Source organism: Muntiacus reevesi, chromosome 2, assembly GCF_963930625.1.
Source record: "Muntiacus reevesi chromosome 2, mMunRee1.1, whole genome shotgun sequence".
In the NCBI taxonomy this organism is placed as follows: Eukaryota; Metazoa; Chordata; class Mammalia; order Artiodactyla; family Cervidae; genus Muntiacus; species Muntiacus reevesi.
The window spans coordinates 282,779,283-282,802,071 of NC_089250.1; the positions used below are offsets into that span (position 1 = coordinate 282,779,283).

Sequence of the window (22,789 nt, forward strand, 5' to 3'; positions counted from 1 at the left end):
TCTTCCTAGATTCACAATCAAGTGTTTTTTTTCTAAACTATATATACAGTATAGGGGACCTAGAATGATTTTTGGGTTTAAGGATAGGAGTAGAAGAGGTAGGATGGGTAATGATATGAGAGCATTTTCTCATGTAAAAGATGGAGAGATACTGTTTATGTGGTATTTGCCTCACTGTGTTGTAATGACTATATATATATATATATATATATATATATATATATATATATATATGAGACTATATAATGACTGTAATGACTATATATAAAGAGTATAGGGCAGCAATTAGTATATGAATTCCTATATAAAATAACTGCAATGTTTGATCACGAGAAGCATATTACTGCAAATAGCTCTCCAATCAAGTTAATAGTTGGGGTTAGAGCTAGGTTTGTTTAACTTGCTGGTAATCATCAAGTTGCTATTAGTAGGAGGAACATTTGTAGGCTTTAGCCTAGGATTATTGTTTGGCGATGGACCTGGTAAATTGAATTTGCAGGCCGAACAATACAGAGGATGTAAGACTATGGGCAGTTATCAGCGCTGTGACTCCTGTAAAACCTCAAGGTGTTCGGGTAAGGATGGCAAAGTGCTATGTGGCTGACAGAAGAGTACGCAGTGAGTGACTTTAGGTCTGCCTGGCATAAGCAAATGGAGCTGGTTATAATTATGCTTCATAAGGACAATAGAATGAGTGGATACCCTATGAAGTCTGTTGCTGGGTTTCAAATTATTGTAATTTGTAATTCGTAGTATACCATGGCATCCAAATTTTAGTAGTGCTGGCAGCATAGCCAGAACTCTGAAGCCTGCATAGGGGCCTCTTCATGTGCTTTAGGTAGTCAAAGGTGGAGGCCATGAAATGGTATTTTTACTATAAAGGCAACTATGCATACTAACCATATGAAACCATTGGATCAAGAGTTGGATACTCGTTGGACTGAGCATTAGAATAATGAAAGGTCCTATAAAAGCTACATCTGCTGACCTCAGCCTCCCACTCCGTCCCTCCACCGCCCCCTCCTCCTCGGAGAGCGCCAGTCTGTCCCCTCTGTCCCCCAGTCCATTTCTGTTTCATGTGTGTGTGCTCGGGTGTTCAGTTGTGTCTGACTCTTTGCGACCCCATGGACTGTAGCCCACCAGGCTCTTCTGTCCATGGGATTCTCCAGGCAAGAATTCACCGTTGGGTGAGCACAGGCTTGTGGTCACTCTGACCTGTCTCAGACCTCTCAAAAGCCATCTGCTCAGTGAGTGTAGGCACGTGGTCACTCTGTTCTGTCACAGACCTCTCAGAGGCCATCCGCTGGGTGAATAGATGTTTGTGGTCACTCTGCTCTGTCACAGACCTCTCAAAAGCCATCCAATGGGTGACTGCAGGCTCGTGGTCATTCTGACCTGTCACAAACCTCTCAGAGGCCATCCACTGGGTAAGTGCAGGCTCGTGGTCACTCTGGTCTGTCACAGACCTGGCAGAGGCTGTCCACTGGGTGAATGCATGGTTGTGGTCACTCTGGTGCGTCACAGACCTATCAGGGGCTTTCTGCTGGGTGAATGCATGCTTGTGGTCACTCTGATCTGTCACAGACCTATCAGGGGCTGTCTGCTGGGTGAATGCATGCTTGTGGTCACTCTGCTCTGTCACAGACCTATCAGAGGCCATCGGCTGGGTGAATGCATGCTTGTGGTCACTCTGGTCTGTCACAGACCTGTCAGAGGCTGTCTGCTGTGAGTACAGGCTCATGGTTGCTTTAGTCTGTCACTGACCTCTCAGAAGCCATCTGCTGGGTGCATGTGGGCTCTTGGTCACTCCGGTGCACAGTTTCCACAGGGTTGTCGAGGGGCACCGTGTGGCTACCCCAGCTGGGGGCCACCTATTGCATTCTTGCTGCCCCCAAGCTACGTCTGGAGAAGGCTAATCCCAATGAGAAGCTACTTTCAAACTTCAGCACACATCCCAGGAACTCGTCTTCCAGCCTAAGTAGGTCACTCGGGGTTTCCTGTGTTAGTGCTCATAGCTCACATCCCCTAGAGAGTGGGCCGGGTCTGGGGACACATGTCCTCTGCTGCTAAAAGTGACATTAGACTGTGTTCCCAGGGATGGACCACAAGGGGTGATGGGAGAACGTCTGCCCTACCTTCTTGGAGGCACTGTGCCCCCAGCCCCTGCCTTCTCCCCATTCAGGTATGGAATGTGGGAGAGCAGGAGGGGGAACCTGGGTCCCCAGTGAGACCCTCTCAGCAGAGCTGGGCCTGGGTCAGGCTTGGAGGGTGTGACCGAGAGTTTGCTGGACAGGACGGCATATTTAGAGGGCCTCCTGCAGTGCAGGTTTCAGGGCTAGATAGCAGCTAAGTGCAGAGCATGGTGGCTGAGCTGATGGCTGTGGATCCTGCAGGCTGAACGCTGAGCCCTGAACGTTGGAAGGTTGTCTGGAGTCACAGGACGTGCTTGCTGTCTCTGCTGAGATGATCTCAATGGGGACCTAGGTTCCCCCTCCTACTCTCTAGAAGCCATCAAACTGAAGCCACTTCTCATGGTGAACCCTGAGGAAACTTAGGAAAGAAAAGAATACCTGCTTTCCAGCAGCTGTCAGACTGCAGCCACTCCCCACTGTGAGCCCCGAGGAAACTCAGGAAAGAACAGAACACCTGCTTTCCAGCAGCCATCAGACTGCAGCCACTCCCCACTGTGAGCCCCGAGGAAACTCAGGAAGGAGAAGACAGGATGCTGGTCCCAGGTGTTAAGGTGTGTGTCAAAGGGGATGATTTCAGTGAGATGGCTGGTGCATGTTCCCACACACAGAAAAGTGGTAAGTTCCTTAACTTTAGATGCTGCCCCCTGGTTTTGAAGTCCTAAACGATCTGTACTGAATAAAACAACTCTCAACATCTGTATTATAATATTATTATGTCTATACATATGAAGTAGAGACTTTCCAAAGAACAACAAAGACATCTCAACATTCAGCACACTGGCACCAGTGGTGGGCACTCCCCAAAAGGTGCAACTAGTGGAGCAATTAGAACACTCATCACCCTTTTCCCATAAGATTGTGGAATGGACGCTGAGAGTGGGGAATTGTTACGGGGAAGAACAACATCTGACTCCATGTTGAATGTTTTACTTTAACCTTTGCTTCCTGTTGGTCTGTTTGCTACAGGGATACTGTCCATACATAATGGCCTGCCTCAGGAAACCCCGCCCCTCTGCCTCTGTCCAGGACCTGTCCACCTGTGGATGGCTACAGGAGGGAGAAAGTAACACATCTCCCTCCGATACTGGCCATTCCAGGAGATATTTGCCAGATTAATGGCCTTTTTACTGTATTTCCTCACCTCCCAGCTCTGTCTTCTATAAAAGACACTGGCATCCAGACCCTGACAAGATGGTTTCTTGGAGATATTTTCTGCTATCTTCTCAATCTCCCAGCTTTCCAAGTAAAGTAATATTTGTTGCCTCAGCACCTCAGCTCTGATTTATCGGCCTGTTGTGAGGCATGCAGAGCGAGCTTGGACTTGGTAACAAGCCCACATGCCTTGCAGTCAAAAAATCAAAACATAAAATGGAAGCAATATTGTAGCAGATTCAATAAAGTCTCTGAAAATGGGCCATACAAAAAGATCTGAAACCATAAACCAAAAGGAGCTCAGTGGTTGTCTGAAATATTTAGAAAGGAGTTCGTGCCCCTCTTGCCCATACCCCCTGAAGCCACAGTGGACAGTTAGGCCTGTCCATTCAGGACACCCTCTCCAGTCCCCAGCTGGAGGTGCTCTGCCCCCAATGCCCGCCTGGGTCTCAGGAGGTGGCAGGGACACACCCTGGGGTGTCTCCTCTCTGGTCCAGGGGAGCGTCACACCAGCCACCCTGTCTCCCTGCCCATAATAAATAAGGAGGGTTGTCAGCACCTGGGTGAGTGATGCTGTGGGCACCTGGACTGCTTCGTCCTTGTGAGATTTCGTGTGAAAACAACATAGAAGGGGAACCAGCTAAGAGGGATCCAGGAAGCAGTGAACCGCTCTTCACATGGACCCTGTGAGACCCAAGACTCACTCTGCCCACCCTGCTCTGACTTTTGGGAACTGGCCTGTGTCATTCTCTGCGCAGGAGGTCGGAAGGACAACCTGGTCACTCTTCCACCTCCTGAGACCCAGGTGGGCCCTGGGGGCAGCAGCACCTCCACCTGGGGTCCAGAGAGGATGTTCTGAATGCACAGGGCCTAACCGTTCAGTGAGGCCGGCCCTCGTCCACAGTTCACTGACCTGCTGGCATCCAGCTCGGGTTCCCTGGCATCCAGCTTACCCATCGCCAACCCCAGCTTGGTGTCCTGGGAGCCCCTCACTGGCGGGGACCCCGGAGGTGAAAGCTGCATGCCCAGAGAGAAGGAGGAGAAGCCGGTGGGGCAGGGGTCCAGCATGGAGTGTCCAAGGCCCCTCTGCTCCCCCAGGAACACCCAGCCCCGCCTGCCGTGGCCTTTCTCCTCTTTAGTGTCTTTGTGGCTGATGTTGCCAAACACCTTCCTCTGGAAGAGAAGGCTCCATGACCGTGGAAGGGGTGGAGGTGAGGAGGTGCTGTAGCCCTAAACCCAGAGAGCTTCAGAACTAACTTCCCTGAGCCCTGATCGTACTGCCTGTTACATCTGTACCAACTGAGGCCAAGATTCAGGCAGATTCTCTGTGGAAACACTTTCCATGTCCAATGAGAAAACCAAACTAGGCCAAGATCTGGGCAGATTCTCTGTGGAAACACTTTTCTGTCCAACAAGAGAGGACTTGTTGACACACAGCTGAACCCCGAGACGTGGGATGTGCTGTAACTGTCGATCCTGCAGGGAAGGTGTTTTAGAGGCTTCTTCCCAGGCGGCTCCCCGAGGCCCCTGGTGTTACTGGACCCAGAGGCGGAGCACTCGCGCTTCTCTCCTCACTGCAGTTCAGACGGTGCCCCAACCACACAGCCCTGCTCCCCTGCCTCCCTGGGTTCAACAGAAACCCCCCGGTCACAAATCCAAAGCACAGACTTCTTGGTGAGCAGAGCAGAGGTCAGTGGGAAGGTGGGTGGAGGCCGAAAGCTTCTTTGTAGAAGAAAATCACGACCGTGTGTTCCCGTGTGTGGTGGCCGGATGCTGTAGTAATTGATGTTCCCCACACTTTATGGGTGGGTTTTAGTTTCTGTGTTTTCTCTATTTCTTTTTTTTTTAAACGGCTGCATATTATGAGAAAATTTTGCAATCAACCGTGAGCACTTGCAAAATAAGAACTTTTTTTCTTTTCCTAAAATGTTGCAGTTTTCAATGGTGACAGATGAACCACCTCCTACTTTTAAGTATTCATTTGATTGGCTGCGCTGGGTCTTAGCTGTGGCATGCAGGGACTTCAGTTGCAGCATGTGGGAAATAGTGCCCTGACCAGGGACTGAACGTAGCCCCCTTTGTTGGGAGCTCAGAGTCCCAGACTCTGGATCAACAGAGAATGCTGCGATCTCCTACTTAAAAAAAGATTAGTTATTTATTTTGGCTAATCTGGGTCTTTGCTGCTGTGCGGGCTTTTCTCTGGTTGTAGGGCATGGGGGCTGCTCTCTCGTTTCTGTGCTGAACTTCTCCCTGTGGTGGCTGCTTTGGTTCAGAAGCAGAGACTCTAGGCTCTTGGGCTGCAGTAGTTGTGAAAGGACTTAGTTGTTCCACGGCACGTGGGGTCTTCCCAGGTCAGTGATTGAACCTGTGTCTCCACGGGTGTGGTTGACCTTAAGAACCCCATTGCCCCCACTCTATGTCGGAGCTCAGTTCCGGGTCTGAGCAAGCGTGGCTCCCTGGTGCTGTCCCCAGCCTCACTCACCCAGGGTAGGGGGGCTTTGTGTCCACCTTGCCCCCTCGTGCAGCCTGGTCACCCCGGGACCTGTGCTGTGTGAGCATCTGCTCTGCTCACAGCGCACCTCGGGGCCCATCAGACTTCACTCATGAAAGGGAAGTGTAAGGATGAACTATTCCATGGTTAAGAATTTCAAGTTCGCGACGTCGTTGACCAGAGCGTACGGGGACAGGTACGAGGCCCATGCATAGAGAAGCCGCGGTGTGGGATTCAAGGACCCTCCGTGTGGGAGTGGGATGGGGGCTGGACGGGGATTTCCTGCAAACGCGGCTCCAGGCTCTGTTCTCGGCAGGGGGACGACTGTGGGCACTGCCTGTCTGTGGAGGGGCCCTGGGGCTGCCCAGCTCAGCAGGAACGGCAGGGGTGGGAAGGGAGGTCGCCCTCCCTTAGCATCCCTGACCTCACACCCCATCATCAGGGCATCCTAGTGCCTAAACGGCCCCTTCCTCATCTATCTGAAGACCTGGAAGGTGTGGGGGCTGGAGGACATGCAGGAAACAAATTCTATAAAGCAGTTATCCTTCTATTAAAAAATAAAAAAAAAAAAAAAATTAAAGAAAAAAGAACAAAGGGCAGCAATGGTGGGGCTTGGGTTCTCAGCCAGCCTCTCCCAAATTCCGCCTGTGCTTACGCATCAAACCAAAATGCTGGTGCTCCCACGCCGTATCACAGATGAGAATAAAGACACAGAGAGGTTGAGCATCTTGCCCCAGCTCACGCAGCTGCTGGGGCCAGGGCTGAGAACTGGACCCCCGTGGTAGAATCTGGAGTCCAGATGCTGTGATGACTCCGAGGGAGCTGCAGAGACCAGATGGCCCATGCTGAGCCAGGCGGGTGTGCAGACACACACACGTGCACGTGGCCTTCACATTTGCGGCTACAGAAGTGAGAGGGAAGCAGAGGGCCACCAGGAGAGGCCAAAGGAGAGTCGCGGTCTATAAGGAGGAGAAGCCACACTTCCCAGGAGGCCGGGGAATCCCTTTACTGGTGAGTCTGTCTCAAACCCTAGATTCCTCTCCCTGGACCCAGGAACTGACTGTCCAGTGACCTAACTGAGTTGGCTTCAGAATTATGCCTTCCCAAATGTTCAGCTAACTGGACTCCACTGCTGTCAGTGATAAGGGGGGAATGAGTACATAGTCTGTGCTTCAGATTTGTGTGGAGACAAAATTTATTAGAAGAGGAGTACTAAGTAACCATGAAGGCAATTGGCATGAACATCTCCAGAACACTTCAGAAACCCTCTGCTCTTTAACTACCTCCTCTCCTGTCATGAAAGTGGATGGTCTATGTAGCAAATAATTCTGTGGTTACCAAGCTCTTTCTTTAAAATATTTATTATATATTTATTTATTCGGCTGTGCTGTGTCTTAGTTGCAGCATGTGGGAGCTAGTTCCCCAAGCAGGTATTGAACGTGGGTCTCTGCATTGGAGTTTTGACCCCTGGACCACCTGGGAAGTCTCTCCTCATTCTCCTGGGGACAGTAACAGGTCACAGGCGTCCTCTGAGGCGCCCTTATAGCTGAGGCATGGGGTGGCTGCAGTCATCCTCCTGTGGCTAAGGTGTGGTTTGTTGGTCACGACTCACTCACACTCCCTGCAAACATAGGGCTACTCCCCTGTGTGCGTCCTCTGGTCGGTGATGAGGAGGGCCTTCCGACTTAAGCTTCGCCCACAGTCCCTGCAAACATAGGGCTTGTCCCCTGTGTGTGTCCTCTTGTGTGACATGAGATTTGACTTCTGACTGAAGCTTTGCCCACACTCCCCACAAACATAGGGCTTCTCCCCTGTGTGTGTCCTCTGGTGTCTGATGAGGATGAAGTTCTTATTGAAGCTTCGTCCACACTCCCCACAAACATAGGGCTTCCCCCCGTGTGTGTCCTCTTGTGGTAGATGAGATGAGACTTCTGACTGAAGCTTCGCCCACACTCCCTGCAAACATGGGGCTTTTCCCCTGTGTGTGTCCTATGGTGGGTGATGAGGAGGTACTTCCGACTGAAGCTTCGCCCACACTCCCTGCAAACATAGGGCTTCTCCCCTGTGTGTGTCCTCTGGTGTGTGATGAGGTTGAAGTTCTTACTGAAGCTTCGCCCACACTCGCCACAAACATAGGGCTTCTCCCCTGTGTGTGTCCGCTGGTGTGTGATGAGGGCTGACTTCTGACGGAAGCTTCGCCCACACTCCCCGCAAACATAGGGCTTCTCCGCTGTGTGTGTCCTCTTGTGTGAGATGAGATTTGACTTATCACTGAAGCTTCGCCCACACTCCCCACAAATATAGGGCTTCTCCCCTGTGTGTGTCCTCTGGTGTGAGATGAGATTTGACCCGTGATGGAAGCTTCGCCCACAGTCCCTGCAAACAAAGGGCTTCTCCCACGTGTGTGTCCTCTCGTGTGTGATGAGATGGGACTTCCGATGGAAGCTTCGCCCACACTCCACGCAAACATAGGGCTTCTCCCCTGTGTGTGTCCTCTCGTGTGTGATGAGACTTGACCTGTCCTTGGAGCCTTGCCCACACTCTCCGCATGTGACCCTCATAATCCCTGAGACCCCTGCCCCCGTGAGAAATGTGCCTGTGTCCTCTGGATTCAGTTTCAGGCTTGTGCTGGGCTCGTCTTTCATTCTCTCATGCACCCCAGAACCCCCCATTTGTCCTCCAGGTGAGAAGGAAGAGGCCCTTGAAATCCTCTTCAGCCTTACGCTTTTCAGCAAAGGTTGGGGCCTGTCCTTGGTCTCCTGACCCTCAGGTTTGTCGCTCGGGCTGTGTGGATTGGAATATCTCCGATTTTGACTGCCTGGGCAGGGATCCTCTGGTTGGAGGAGGTCTCTTTCAGATGGTCTCAGGAGGGTCTGAGAGGGGTGACTGCGTTGGATGTGTTGGCTGAGGAATTTCTGACTGGAAAAGGCCAGAGAGCAGGAGGCACATGGGTGGATCTTGGGCGTCGGTTCTGCTGAAAGAGGGAGCTTTTTTCAGGTAGCTGGTTTGCCGTGGTCAGGCCCTCCTCACTAATCATCTAAGTGTTGACAGTGCAGGATCTGTCTCCCATCAAGTGTCTTTACAGTCCACTTTTCCATTCCACTGTTATTCTCTACATCTACAGAAATCCAGGATGCGGGTGTCAAGGGCCTTTTCTACATATCACCCAGATAGGGACCTTCCAGCTGCATCAGAGGCAGCGTCTCTCCTGATAGAGGTGGATCTGCAGGGACTTTCCCTGCGGGTAAGTGTCTGAAAAGTCACGTCACAGTGGCCCCAGGTATTTACCCTACTGATGGATAAGAGTTGATGTTTTAGGTGGAATCTCCTGAGAGGCTCCCTGTGAGGGGAAAGGGTCTATTAAGCTAGGGGCGCCTGGCCTGGAGCTCTCTGCATATGGGAGGCAGCACAGGGGGTGGTTAGAGCAGGTGTGAGTAAATCTGAGTTTGTGGCTCCTTGTTCAAAGAACAGTCTTTGTGCCGATCTCTGCAGGAAGTGGGTTTGAGCCTGGACGAGACCGAGCAGACCAGGTCCCACTGACTACAGGTCTGGATCCTGCTGCCCAAACTGATTCACAAATTGCTCCTCTCTCAGTTTCCCATAAATCATAAAATAAAGGCATATCCTTTCTCCAGCCTCACTAGTACTCATACCTCATTTATTTCATTCAGGCTTAGTCCATTTAACATGCACTAGGAAGCACTGTTTAAAAATACATGTCCAGCCAGACTCTTCACAACCTCACTCCCAAGCATCGTCAGCCAGCCCACACTCCCCTCATGTCTGGCAATGAACTGACCTCTGAGGGGACTCCCCGCTGCTGTCTTTTCCCAAAAGTGAACCAAAGCATCGTCTTAGCACAGAGAACGTGCGGCTTGCAGCTGAAAGCCTGCGGTTGTTCTGTGTCACCCAAGAGGACCCCTGTGGCCTGCACGTGGACACAGGCCCCGAGGCTTCCGTGTTCCCTCCAGCCTCCTTCCTCTCCCTCTGTGCTTCCTCCCGCGACCCCTGGCATGGCCTCCCTTCCCGGCCCTGGGGCTGAGGCAAGGGCTGCTCCCCTGCCTGGAGTTCTTCCCCGCAGGTGTTATCTCTGCATAGACCCTGCCGCACCGTCCTGCACCGCACCCCACCCTCTGCTCACGCTGATCCGAGGCACGTTCCCTGCGCTGGTTTTCCTCAGCACCAGCCCCTGTCTGGTGTGAAGCCAGGGGCTGCCCCAGGGCAGTGGTCCTGTCTGTTTCGGGGCGTGGAGCCCCGTCTGGCACAGAGCGTGAACTCACATGACAACAGACTGGAACAGTAACTGAATGCGCATCACTGTACACGTGTCGCTTAGAAATGGGAGGAAATGAAGCAGAAACAAATAAAGGGCAGAGAAATGGTAGGTGCTAGAAATGTTGCTTTTTGCTTCTCAGCCTTTGAGCAGAAGGTGATGTTGCACATTTTTTTGCATGAAATATTAAAAATTAGAACTAACATTTTCAATATAAAATTTCTCCTAACAGTCATATGAAAGGAATCAAACTCTGAGGCATTTTAATTGCAACTCAACTGACTTAGGACTGGATTGTCCTCTGCTTAGAAATCGGACCTCGGAGGCTCCCAGGATGGGGTGGGGTGCTGGAAGAGGGGAGACACTCACCTCTCCCGGCCGCGAGCTCACTCTTCCCCCTGCTGCTCCGCTTGATGCCAAGGTCCTGGCCATACTCGTCCCCGTACCACTCCAGCAGCTCACAGCCCGGCCTGACCACCCGGCAGGTTCGGTAGAAGATCTGCCCGTGATACTGGAAGGCCACCAGGTTCTGCTCCTCGTCGTCCCGGGCACAGTTCACATACCTGGGGTCGAGGCCGGGAAAGGGAAAGAAACCTCAGGTGACGAGTGCCCTCCACTGTCCGCCCATGCCCAGCTCCTTGCCTTCCGCCTCTGAGGCCGCCCCTCATGTGGACCTTCTGTTCACACCTTCGACCAGGCCATGTGAATTCCCATGCTTTTCTCTCCTTACCTAAGTAGCCATTTTCCGGAGCCCAGTTCCAAACTCATATCCACCTGGAGTGTCCGTGAGGCTGGTGACCTCCAGCTCCTCTAAACTCTGAATTAAGTTCTCTTTCATCCACAGGACTTGGTGCTTCTTGGCTAACATGCAGCCCTCAGCACTCACCCCAGCCTGCCTTCTCTGCCGAGTCTTTCTCCCATTACCCACGTGTATCCACGTTCCTATTCACTTGCCCACCCCCTCCCACGGAAACTTGGAGAGAATTCTGATATAGCTTGAGACATGGAACCGTAAAAGTCTGTTCACTGTCTGCCTGCCCTGATGAAAGGAGAGGCCCTCAGAGAATGGCCCTGCTCAGGGCCATGCTGCCCCCCATTCCTTCTGAGGCCTCAGGGCCCACTTCTCACTGGAACCAAGCCTGAGGAGGTTTTTGCCCACAGAGAGTCAAGGTCTCCTGTGTTAGGTCATCCTGGCGTGTGCACTTACTCAAAGATAGAAAAAATAAGGTTACTGCTCCTAAAATCAATTGGGTAATGTCTGTTTGCAGTATGTTCTCCAAAAGGACATGGGTTGTGTGATCTGCTTCAGTACCGAAGTTCACTGTCTAACCTGAACCATAAAGGGCGTGATAAGTGTCCATTAACTGAGTTAAAGTATCCCTGGTGAATCTAAACTCTTCAAGTTGTACTCAAGTCCACCAGTTTTGTTCAGCATATAGACTTGTATCTTGACGGCATAAGCCATATTTTTATTTCCTTCTTTCTAGTGTCTTTTGAAATGAAAGAGCATGATATAGAGGGAAAATAGGAAAGGAGATATAAAAGCTGTTGAGGGAGCCGGGTTGAGAAGGAAAGGGGCGTGGGATGGAGGGAGTTCAATGTCTACACACGGCAGACTCACTGCACTCACCTCATCCAGTTGGCCGAAAACGTGTCCTTTCCATCCACATACTCGTAGCAGTTCCTCCCTTTGGTGATCTGAGGGTCAGAGAAAGAGTTACAAGCTATCCTCTTTATTATTATTTTTTTTGGTAGGAAGCAATAGAAGAGCTATTTGCCTGTGTAGTCACTGGTGTTTTTCAGCCTACCTGGATTTAACTGCCTGTCGGACCACAGGGTAAGCCCCTTACTCATCATTCCAAGTCTGAGTCTCTTGATTCATTGAAGGAAGGGTTCCACAAGGGAGGAGTCACTTCTGTGTGTCTCTACACTGTGTTCCCACCTCTCCTCTGACCTTAGGTAGAGGTCTAAGTGTCTGTAGACTGTGTTCCCACCTCTCCTCTGACCTTTAGATGGAAGTCCTGTGTTCACGCCCAGGACACACAGTACCCAGGGCTGACTGTGTCTTTGTCGACCGTGTTATCGCTATCTGTGTCCTCCCATGTAGACATGAAATACCCCCCACCACATACAAGTGGTTAGAGGCCAGAGGACAGGGAAACGGGTGCTTCTCACCAGCCAGGCGTATCCACTGTTGGTGGCCTCTTCATCGTCTGTGATCTGGCCCTCATAGGGGCCAAAGTGCAGGCCCAGCGGCAGATCAGATGCCTCATTCCACACTCCAAGCCCAGCATCAGGGATGCCCGACAGTCTGATGCTTAACCCAGGGGGCAGCGTGAGGGTTGAGCGGTTGGCATGCCCCTTTTCCACTGCACAGTCCTTTACAAAGGTTGGGGGCCCATGGGCAGCACAGCTGTCAATGAAGAAGTTCTGACACTCCTCACAATCTGGAGGTGAGAACAGGGATGAGAGGAGGTACAGTGATGTTTCTGGTCATAAAGACCTTCAGAAAGAACTGGGGAATTCATGGCAGTTGGCCTTGATCCTGCACCCCAAGTCATAGAGGAAGGGGATGATTGGGGGACCAAATTGTGAGGTGAGGTTAGCGGACCAAGGGCTCGTAGCCCCTTCTCCGTGAGTGGGCCGGCGGGGTCACTCACAGAGGTAGTCGTCATCCTGGGGCTCGCTGACCTCTTGGTACACGTGGCCCTTTCTTTCCCGTAGACTGTACCTCTTCACTCCAGTCTCCTTTCCTCTGAGTTCTAAGATGGAGAACAGAAGCTAAGGAAGGCTGGTGGGGTCTGCGGAGTTAGTCCATGTTTTATGAGAAAGTGTGAAATCTCCTCCCTGTCTATTTATACACATTGTTAAAACTTTCTTACATGTAGTTTTCAAGCTTTTTCTTTTGTAATTTTATGTTTTAATGTTGCAGTATTTATTTCTTGGCCTGGCTGCATGGCTTGTGGGATCTTAGTTCCCTGACCAGGAATGGAACTCACACCTCCTGCAGTGGAAGCATGGAGCCTTAACCACTTAACCGCCAGAAAGTACATTCTCTATGTTTTCTTTCTTCTCCCTTTAACTACAGGTTCAGGAGACTGAGGCTCCACTGACCACAGATGCTCAGTTCAGTGATAGCTTCATGCACTTCCCGTTAGTAGGTTTAACTTCCCAACCTTCCTACTTAGTTAATAGTTCACCGACACATCTACTCAGAAAATATATGTTAAGGGTACATGACACGTAATGCACTGAGCAGAGGTCTGGGCATAAACACTAACAAAGCTCGGTTCCCATTATCACAGCTGGATTTATTGAACTCCTTGTAGGTGTCAGACTTTTGCATTTAATGTAAGGCTTTCAAGCACTGTATGAGTTATATATCCTTATATTCACTTTACAGATAGCACTCAGAACCTCAGAAAATATATAAGGTTTTCCCAAGGCCCCCGTGCTAACTTCATGTCTCAGATCAGTCCAGCTTAAACCCCGCCTACCCAAATTCCATGCCACACACCTAGGCCACACTTACTAGTTTTTCTACAGGGGTTAGAGGAACTAATTAGAGGAACTCCCCAAATTTCTCTCACCGACTTTTTGTCTGGGGTGCTGTCCAGGGGTCATTGCTTTTCTGGGATGGGGCACTGGTTTCTGAGCCTGCTTGGAGCCAATTGTCTTCAACGATTCTGCTGCTCCCGGCAATTCCTTCAAACCATATTCATTACTTAATGGTGCCCTGGACATTCTCTTCCATGTGAGTAAAAGACAACATACATTTCTTTAGTTCTTTAAGACTTTATGAAGTGTTTTCACATGCATGACTTGAGTTAATACTTTGACAAATCTTGGAAATACCTGATATGGGGGGAGGGTGTCTGAACACTGGAGTGTAAAAAAGGGACCTAGGTGGAGAGGGAATCAAAACTAGAATTCATATCTTAAGGTTCTTTCCCTTCAACTTTCTGCATAAAAGTGAGAGTAAGGCAGGGACAATACCTGGAGGCCAGGGAAAGAAGAGGGTAAGGGCTCATAGAGAGATCCGGGGGGTTTCTTTAATTAGTGGCCCTTTGATGGACGAGGAACTATGGTAATTACAGATGGGACAAAACACATGTGGAAAATAAGGTGACAGAGCAGTGAAGTTAAGAGGAGAAAAGACGATCGGCAGAAACATATTTAGACAATAAAGACAATGAGATGAAAGCTGCAGGTTGCCATGTCCTAGCAACAATATTTGGAATTAAAGCAGCTGGTCTCATCAGTTCTCCTTGAACAAGGCTGCATGACTAGCTGGTTCTGCTCAGTTTGCTGATCCATGAATTGGTTTACAGGCTAATTCTTAATATTATAGTGGACATGAAATTTAATAACCTTCAACAAATTGTTGTGTGAGTTATTTAATACAGTAAGAACATGAACGTACATCCCTGGTATCAATTTATTCCCTAAACTGCATCTATATTTCAAGTGTGGCTCACAGATACTATCTTCAGCATCCTTTGACCTTTCTACTCCTAGATGAATGCTTAAATATGGAGTCACTCATTCATAAAACATTCAGGGGGCCCTCAGGGGCTTTGAGCTGGGCTTGGATTTCTGAGAATGAATGTGTGTGGGCTAGGCTCTCAAAGCTCGCAACACAGGGGCAGGCTAAACACATGATTCCAAACAGGAGAATTGCCTAATTGGAGCTCAGAGGAAGGAGTTGTTACTCCCTCCTATAAGAAGGAGCATTTGAAATGATGCCCAGATGATGAGTTTCTACTCAAATGTGGGTAATCTATGTGAAGTCCTTCTGTCATTTTCTTATTTGTTGCTTTTCAGTCATAAACCTGAGGCTTATCAGGGTTGCAAGTTGCTTCGTCTTATTGGAGTGGGAGGCTCTGAGGTAGGGATCCTCTCTCCTTCTTCATCATGGATTGTTCACTCTACAAACTGCCCAGCATGTCCTTAAGCTTCTTCATCTTGGACCATCCACTCTACAAACTGCCCAACATGTCCTTAAGCTTCCCTTAGTCAGGTGTCTTAGCATATCCCTCCCTAGTACAGAACAAAAGAACTGAGGTTGAAAACATCTCTCAGATAAATGATATAGAGATGTATGAATAAGCTTCAAAGAACTATGGAAGCTTTAATCAGTTTGTCAGGGGTTTAGAGTACGTGCATTGGTTTAGATTGCACTACCAGTGATACTGTGATCCCAGGCATATAATCAAATGTTTTCACCTCATTTGTTTGGGTCTATAATGGTGATAGCTATTTACCTAATTATAGGTACTGTAGGATTGTTTTAAGGTTTAAGTAAGTTTGTTCACATAAAATGCTTAAAGTCTGAAATAGTTTGAGAATAATGTAACAATAGAACAGAATACTATGTTTGTTGTTCTTACTAACTGTAAAGGTGGTGATGATATCAGACAGTGTGCTAAAGATTCAGGACAGGAAGGCAGCCGTCTCCAGGATCTCTGTGTTTCTCCTATTCTCACCTGTGACTGGATCCATGAGGAGGATATTTTGGCAACAGGATTTGGGAAATACTCACCTTCTGGTGTTTACTGTGCTCCACTCTGAAGGACATCGAAGAAGGTTTACCTAAAAAGTGATGAGAATCAGTGTTTTGGTTGGTAAATGTTTCCAAACTCTGGGTATTCTAATTAAGGACACATAATTCTAAGCCAGAGAGTGACAAAGACAATGATTACCAAAGGAGGAATGGAAAATGGTTTCTGTATCATCAACTCCCATGGTTCCACTGGGAGCATTACATAATTTTCTTAAAATTAAAAAAAAAATATGAAACTTCATCTGTGCCTCATCTGATATTCATAAAGTATCTATTAAATTTACTAGTCTTTCATAGCAAAAGTACTCAAGAATGTAGACATAGTAGGAAGTGGCTGCAATATAATAAAGGTCATATATTGAAAGTCTATCTCTAACATCATAGTCATCAGTGAAAAAGATCTAGGAAGGGAAGGATGCCGGTTTTCAACATTTCTGTTCACCATAATGTTAGAACTCCTAGCCAGCACAGTAGGTTAGAAATGGAAACAAAAGTCTTCCATTTGGAAAGAAAGAAGTAAAATCATATCTGTTCACAGGTGCATGGTTTTATGTGTAGAAAAGTCTTTAAATCCACATACACAAAAAACCTGCACAGTAAGTTGCACGGTACAAAATCAACTTTCAAATATCTTTCCGTGCATGAAGAATGACCATTCCACACAGGAAAATAAGAAAACAATACTATTTATTTTTTATTTTTTTGAAGCTAGGGTTGAGTTAAATTAAAAAAAATATATATTTTTATTTATTTGTTTGTGCCAGGTCTTTGTTGTGGCATGTGGGATCTAGTTCCCTGACAGAACCGAAGTTCTCTGCAATGGGAGTGTGGAGTCTTAGCCACTGGACAAGAAATCTTATTTATAATAGCATTGAAAAGAATGAGGTAATTAGGAGTAAACTTAAAGAGATGAGACTTATATGTTGAAAACTATAGGGTGTCAAGATAATGGGGAAAGTTTAATCCCTGTAATGAATGGTGCTGGGGAAACAAAATAACCATATGCAAAATAATGAACATCTTACATCTTGAAGAGAAATCACTCAGAATGGATGAGAGACCTAAATGCAAGACTTGATAAGACTCTTAGAAGACAACAAGGGTGAAGCTTCACGACACTGAATCAGCAATGATTTCTTAGATATGGTGCCAAGTGCACAAGGATTAGTAACAAAGTAAAAATAGACAAAGGAGATTAATCTGAAAACCTCTGTGCAGCAAAGGACACACAGAACAGAGTTGAAAAGGCCACCTATAGGATGGTAGAAAATATTTGTAAAATATGCATCTGAAAAGGGTTTAATAAGCATACACCAGTATGAAGGCTACCTATAAGCCAGGAAGAGAACCTGATGGACCATGATGGCACCTTGATATCAAATTTACATGCTCCAGTATATTAAGAAAACAAGTTTCTGTGGTTTGAGGAATGCAGTCTGCTTTGTTATGGCAGTCTGAGCTGAGTAACAGTGAGAGAAGGAATTGAATAGACTTTTCTCCAGAGAAAATACACAACTGGCCTACAAGCATACGAAAAGATGCTCAATGTTACTAATCAATAGGGAAATGCAAATTGAAACCTTCTGTGATGGGCAACATGTATAAGAAGACAATAGGAAGTTTGGTAAGGATATGGATAAATTGGAACTCTTATACACTATTGTTGGCAATGTAAAATGTTGCAAGCTTTATAGAAACAGTATGGAGTTTCCACAGAAATTTAGAACTGCTATATGGTCTAGCAATCCAACTCAAGAGTGTGTTTCCAGAAAAAATTGAAAGCAAGATATTGACTAAATAGTGGGCACACATATAATCATTCCTGCATTATTCCCAATGGGCATAAGCAATTTAGATGCGTAAGCAATCTAAATGTTCATTGGGGATAAAGGTAGAGATTATATATAAGATATATATTATAGCTCTTATAGCCACATGCACACAACGGAATGTTTTGAAGCCTTAAAAAAGAATTCTGTCACATGCTACGTCATAGATAGGCCTTGATGATATTATACTAAGTGAAGTGAAACAATCAAAAAAGGCAAACATTGCCTGATTCCACTTCTCTGAGGGATCTAAATTAATCAAATCTATGGAAAGAGAAAATATAATCATGTTTGCCAAGGGCTGTGAAGAGGAAGGATTGGAGAATTGTTCCTCAGTGGATTAGGGCTTCAGTCACGCAAGATGTAACACTTCTACAGACTTGTTGTACAGCAATGTGTGTATATATCCCCGGTGGCTCAGCAGTAAAAAATCCACCTGCAATGCAGGAGATGCAACAGATGCAGGCTCAATCCCTGGCTTGGGAAATCACCTGGAGGCAGGACATGGCAACCCACTCCAGGATTCTTGCCTAGAGAATCCCATGGACAGAGGAGCCTGGTGGGCTCCAGTCTCTGGGGACGCAGAGTCAGCCATGACTGAGCGATTAGCACTGTGGCCACTAGCACTAACGTGTACATAGTTAGCAGCAGTGTGCCATACACTCAGAAACTGTTAAAAAGGTAAATAAAGACGAGCAGGCGTATGGTGAACCGAGGCGTATGTATTCCCTATGAAGAGTCTCTCCTCATGTCAAAACCTTTGCAGACAACCAAATGTTTGGTTTTCATGTCCCTTTCCCTAGTTTTAATAACATCAGGGAACAGAGGGACGTCCCTGGTGCAGAGTGGATGAGAATCTGCCTGCCAGTGCAGAGGACACAGGTTCGATGGCTGGTCCAGGGAGATGCCACTTTCTGCGGGGCAGCTAAGCCTTTTTTTTCAAAAACTCCAGAGCCTGCACGTGCTCTGCAACGAGAAGACACTCACCGGAACCAGAGAAAGCCCGTGCACAGGAACAAAGACCCAGTGCAGCCAAAACTAAATAAGTAATTTTTAAAAACCTTGGAGAACAGAAATCCATATTTGGAGAATCATAGAACTATCTAAATTGTTTTCTCCAGTCATGCAGATTAAATCTGCTAAACTGTTTGAGCAGCAGAAGAGGAAGTGAGCTGCTCACTTCTATTTTATAATAAGTGTACTTCATTTTATTTACCTGATGCCATCTCTGGTCAGTGAAATGTGGGAAAGATCATGGAGAATAAATAGTTCTCTCCAATCCTTTCCCAGAATCAAAATAAAGAATTAGTTTAACGTTAGGGTAAGAAGATCACTGGTTTTATTTTATATACATACATAAATAATGTATCTTGACATAATATGTTAATCATTTCCTCTTTGAAGAGATTTAATCCAATAACCAATAACCAATCTGTTTGGTGAATTTATTTCTAAGGTTTGTTTAACTGCGTTTCACTAAGAATGTTTAGCAAGATAATTCTTTTTTAAAAGAATGATAAATTTTGACCATAAAACTTTTGAGAATTACACTGGAACACCTATACATTCATCTTCATTCAGGCTAATGTCAACACTCAGCCACAGCCACTTGGGAATGCTGAAAATTATGTTTTCCTTGCTAATGGCTAAGATGTAGTTGAGACCTAAGCCCAGGCTGGTTTCAGGAAGACACGTCCACATCCTCCTGGCCTCTCACCTTGCTGCCTTGGTGTCCACTCTTCATCAGAATCCTCAGTTTCATCTCCCTGGGGCTTGATGGCCTGCCTGCGGGGATGCATGAAATCTGGTCGAGTGGCTCTGAAACCTGGAAAGAAGCAAAACATTTGTTCTAAGGAGGGGAAACAAAGCATAGAAGCAATGGAAAGTGTCACAGAGTCAGGGAATCTGTGGGATGTGCTGGGGAATCCAGAACAAGGCAAGAGGTGAGCTCTGCACTGCAGGGTCACCCTCCCTCTGGTACAGAACTGCAAACATTTCCTCCATGTTAGTCTCCACACAAAAGGGAACTGTGAGCAGGTGAGGCCACCTAAGAGCAGGCCAAGTGAACACTGAGGTTGAAGATCTGTTTCATGTTTCCCAGGCTCACAGGCGCCCAGCACTTCCTGTTACCTATAGCAATCAGCGCTTCGTAGTTTCTTTTCACATTCCTATATCGGATTTTTTCCCATTCTCCCATCTCTTCCCATTCTTCCTGGGAGAAGTATACGGAGATGTCTTTGAAAGTATCTTTGGCCTAAGGGAAATAATAGATTTCATCAGTGATTTACTAATCTAAGTCAGACCTTAGAGCTGAGCCTTCTCCTCCATCTTTTGTGCGGGAAGTAGCCTGAAGCTCCTGGATGGTCTGTGTGAGACAGGGATGAAGACTTTCCTTCCCGACTGTGTCCTGCTTAAGTGAACAAACACTGAGCATTTTCCTAAGTCTCCCTGGACACAGAGCAGTTGAGAAGCTAGTGTCCCGTTTTGTCCCTCTCCACCCCACCATCTCAGACAGGACCAGGAGTTCCCATCCTGTGTACGGCCACAGGGAAGTTCACTCAGCTGCTAAGGCAAGCAGTCTGTGGTGCTTCAGGGACCAGCGCCATGTTTTTCCTATAGAGCTGGCTTCGAGCCCAGCTTTGCCGCCTCCACCTCTCACCGTGGGCTTCCGCTCTGTTCTCCCGGCATCTCCCTCAGTGCTCTCCTCTGGAGACCTGTTCGGCCTCATGGCCACTGGAGTGCTCAAGGCCAAGGTGCCTGTGGAAGAAGAAGGTGCTGAGTTAGCCCAGACCTCTGTCCAGAGCCTGAGCTGCCTGCCTTGGGTGGAGTGTCCAGGGTAGGAAGGCGCGGGGAAAGTCAGGGTGAGGGTATTGGAGGGATGGACGGATCCTGACTAGATATGACAGATCAGCCTAATATAAACTAGATTTGGTTTCTTTGGTTCCCCTACAATTCAGCCCCTCTGAGGGAAGGCACTGGGAGGGATGTGACTGTGGGTGACGGAGGGATTCTCGAGGAGACCCGGAAACCCCTAATTGCTGTACTGGGGTCAGGCTGAAATCAGGGCTCTGTTCCAGAGCAGCTGAGGGAATGTTTCTCCAAGAAGGGTTTTGAGGATCTCCTCCTGGGGACTAAGAAATGTCTGGGCATAACGTAGATTCTACGTCTAAGGGAGAAGTCGCTCGGCTTGAGGAGATCTGGGTCCCACGGGCTGAAGTAACTGGGGTCCTCAGACAGAGGGGACTGGGGATCTTTTGGCTGATGCAAAATGCGCACGGTGAGAAAATTTGGGATCTGTGAGGCTGAGGAAATCAGGGGTTTCTTACTAAGGGACTTTAGTGCTCCGATAGGCAGGGCAGTTAGGGTCTTGAGGAGGAAGAATTTTAAGAGCTCCCCGGCGGAGGTATTCAGGGTCTCCGAGGTTGAGGAAATTTGGTCTCTCTGCAGGTGGTATTTTTAGGGTGCCTCAGGCTGAGGGGAACTGGGGTTAATCCAGTTATTTGAGGGTCGCAGCACAAGGGGATTCGGTCTTTCTGTGGGTGAAGGGACTTGTAATCCCTGAAGCTGACGAGACGCAAGCCCCCTTCAGATTAGGACTCAGGTTACTCAAAATTGACAGGATTTCGGGCCTCCCACTCTGGAATTTGAAGCCATCAGGCTAAGAGTTTACCAGAAGTGCGCAGGACGCGTTCCCGTCAGCCTCCCCGCTGTCTTTCCGCACTGCCCACCCTGTCCCCGAGAGCGCTAGAGGTTCAGCGAAGTCCAGTCTTTCGGCTCTGAGGTGAAGTGAAGGGCCAGCAGCCTGCCTGTACCCTGTCAGGCACAAGCGACCAATCGGCGTTGTGACTGAGGCGGTTTGGCCAATAGGCGCCCGGAGGATGGGGAGCGCGATGGAGACCCCGCCCCACCGCTCGGGGATTGGCTGCTCTGTGGGCGTGCCTGTCACGCCTCCAGTGCGCAGGCGCAGCTTGGCTGGTCTCTTTGTTTTCAGGCATGGCCTCTGAGGCCTGGATCCTCAAGTGGGCGGGGTGTCCTCAGGCTGAATGTTTCTTTCCAGTGCCCTCAACTGGAATCTCGGGTCCACCAGACTGTAACCGCGCTCCCGGAGTTTATCCTAGGCCCCCCTGTGCCCTGCCTTATCAAATCCAGTTTTGGCGAGAACTCTTATGTGGTGAGTACTGCATTATTCAAGGGAAACGGTGTAATTAACTACATTCTGATGAGATGCACAATAAACACCGTATAGTCAAAGATTTAAACACAACGCTTGGAATAAGGATGTTAGAAAAAACTTGGAGGATTTTTAACCTGAAAGTAGACGTGGCACTGATGAGCCATCTGTTTATTTAATCTGGGTATGAAAAGCCTTCAGAAATGAGGTATAAGTAAAACCTCAAAGCCTTGCAAGTGTTTTCTGTAAGACGAGGCATCGATCTGGAGGACTGTGGATCCATAGAGCTGAGTTTGCCTGACACCTACTGGTTTCGCAAGATAAAATAGGGACACTGGTTCTGGCCCTTAGGTAGCTTTGCTCACAGAAGAATAATGTGATTTCCATGCATTGGAAGCAAGGCTACTGATTGTAGAATTAGTATCAAGTGGTGGTTGGGAGTCTGGATGGAATAATGTTACCAGAAAAGCGAGTTTACCTCTTGGTGGGTGTAGAGCCAAAAGGTACAACACAGCCAAAGCTCATGGGAAGGAAAAGTGTATTACTTGCAGAACTATGGAGAACAACACGGAGGTTTCCAGAGCAGTGTCTCTGTAAACCACAAAGTTGGGGAAGCTTTAATCTATGAGTACAGGCATGTTCCAGCTTCTGTGGTGACTCAGATGGTCAACAATCTCTGCATAGCAGAAGACCCGGGTTCAACCCCTAAATGAGGATGATCCCAAGAGGAGGGCAGTGCAGTCCACTCCAGTATTCTTGCCTGGAGAATCCCATGGACAGAAGAGCCTGGTGGTCCATGGGGTTGCAGAGAGGCAGACATGAGTGAGTGACTAGCACTTTAACTTGACAGACATGTTCATTAATGGTCTTGGGCTGTGGGAGACTCCAAGCTTCATTTGATTGAAGTCTTGAGAGTCAGAACCAGTCACCATCAGCATCTCTTACATTCAAGCTGGTCTGGTATACATATAGCTATCTATTCTTGATATAGATATAGATATCTATTCTTCTTCATATTCTTTCCCCTTATCAGTTCAATTCAGTCACTCAGTCGTGTCTAACTCTTTGCAGCCCCATGAACTGTAGCACGCCAGGCCTCCCTGTCTATCAGTAACTCC

At 48.0% G+C, this 22,789-nt stretch overlaps 1 protein-coding gene across 1 annotated transcript; it reads right to left on the reverse strand.

Moving 5' to 3' along the window:
• Positions 1 to 4,214: 4,214 nt before the first annotated feature.
• On the reverse strand, positions 4,215 to 20,228 carry LOC136157747 (histone-lysine N-methyltransferase PRDM9-like). The gene is made up of 11 exons (XM_065919525.1): positions 20,153 to 20,228; positions 19,631 to 19,747; positions 19,218 to 19,325; positions 15,651 to 15,700; positions 13,699 to 13,855; positions 12,769 to 12,870; positions 12,284 to 12,555; positions 11,739 to 11,806; positions 10,478 to 10,671; positions 8,559 to 8,806; positions 4,215 to 4,517 (listed from the first exon to the last, which is right to left on the reverse strand). The coding sequence occupies exons 1-11, from the start codon at positions 20,226 to 20,228 to the stop codon at positions 4,215 to 4,217; spliced, it is 1,695 nt and encodes a 564-aa protein (XP_065775597.1).
• Between the last annotated feature and the right edge of the window lie 2,561 nt (positions 20,229 to 22,789).

What these genes read in the sequence shown, in the direction of transcription:
- LOC136157747 (XM_065919525.1), bottom strand. Translation starts at nt 20,228, where the DNA reads ATGAGGCCGAACAGGTCTCCAGAGGAGAGCACTGAGGGAGATGCCGGG. An exon ending in AGCACAGTAAACACCAGAAG is followed by an intron (nt 13,856 to 15,650) that starts GTGAGTATTTCC and finishes CTCACATGGAAG; the next exon opens with AGAATGTCCAGGGCACCATT. An exon ending in ACAGTGGATACGCCTGGCTG is followed by an intron (nt 11,807 to 12,283) that starts GTGAGAAGCACC and finishes TCTGACCCTCAG; the next exon opens with ATCACCAAAGGGAGGAACTG.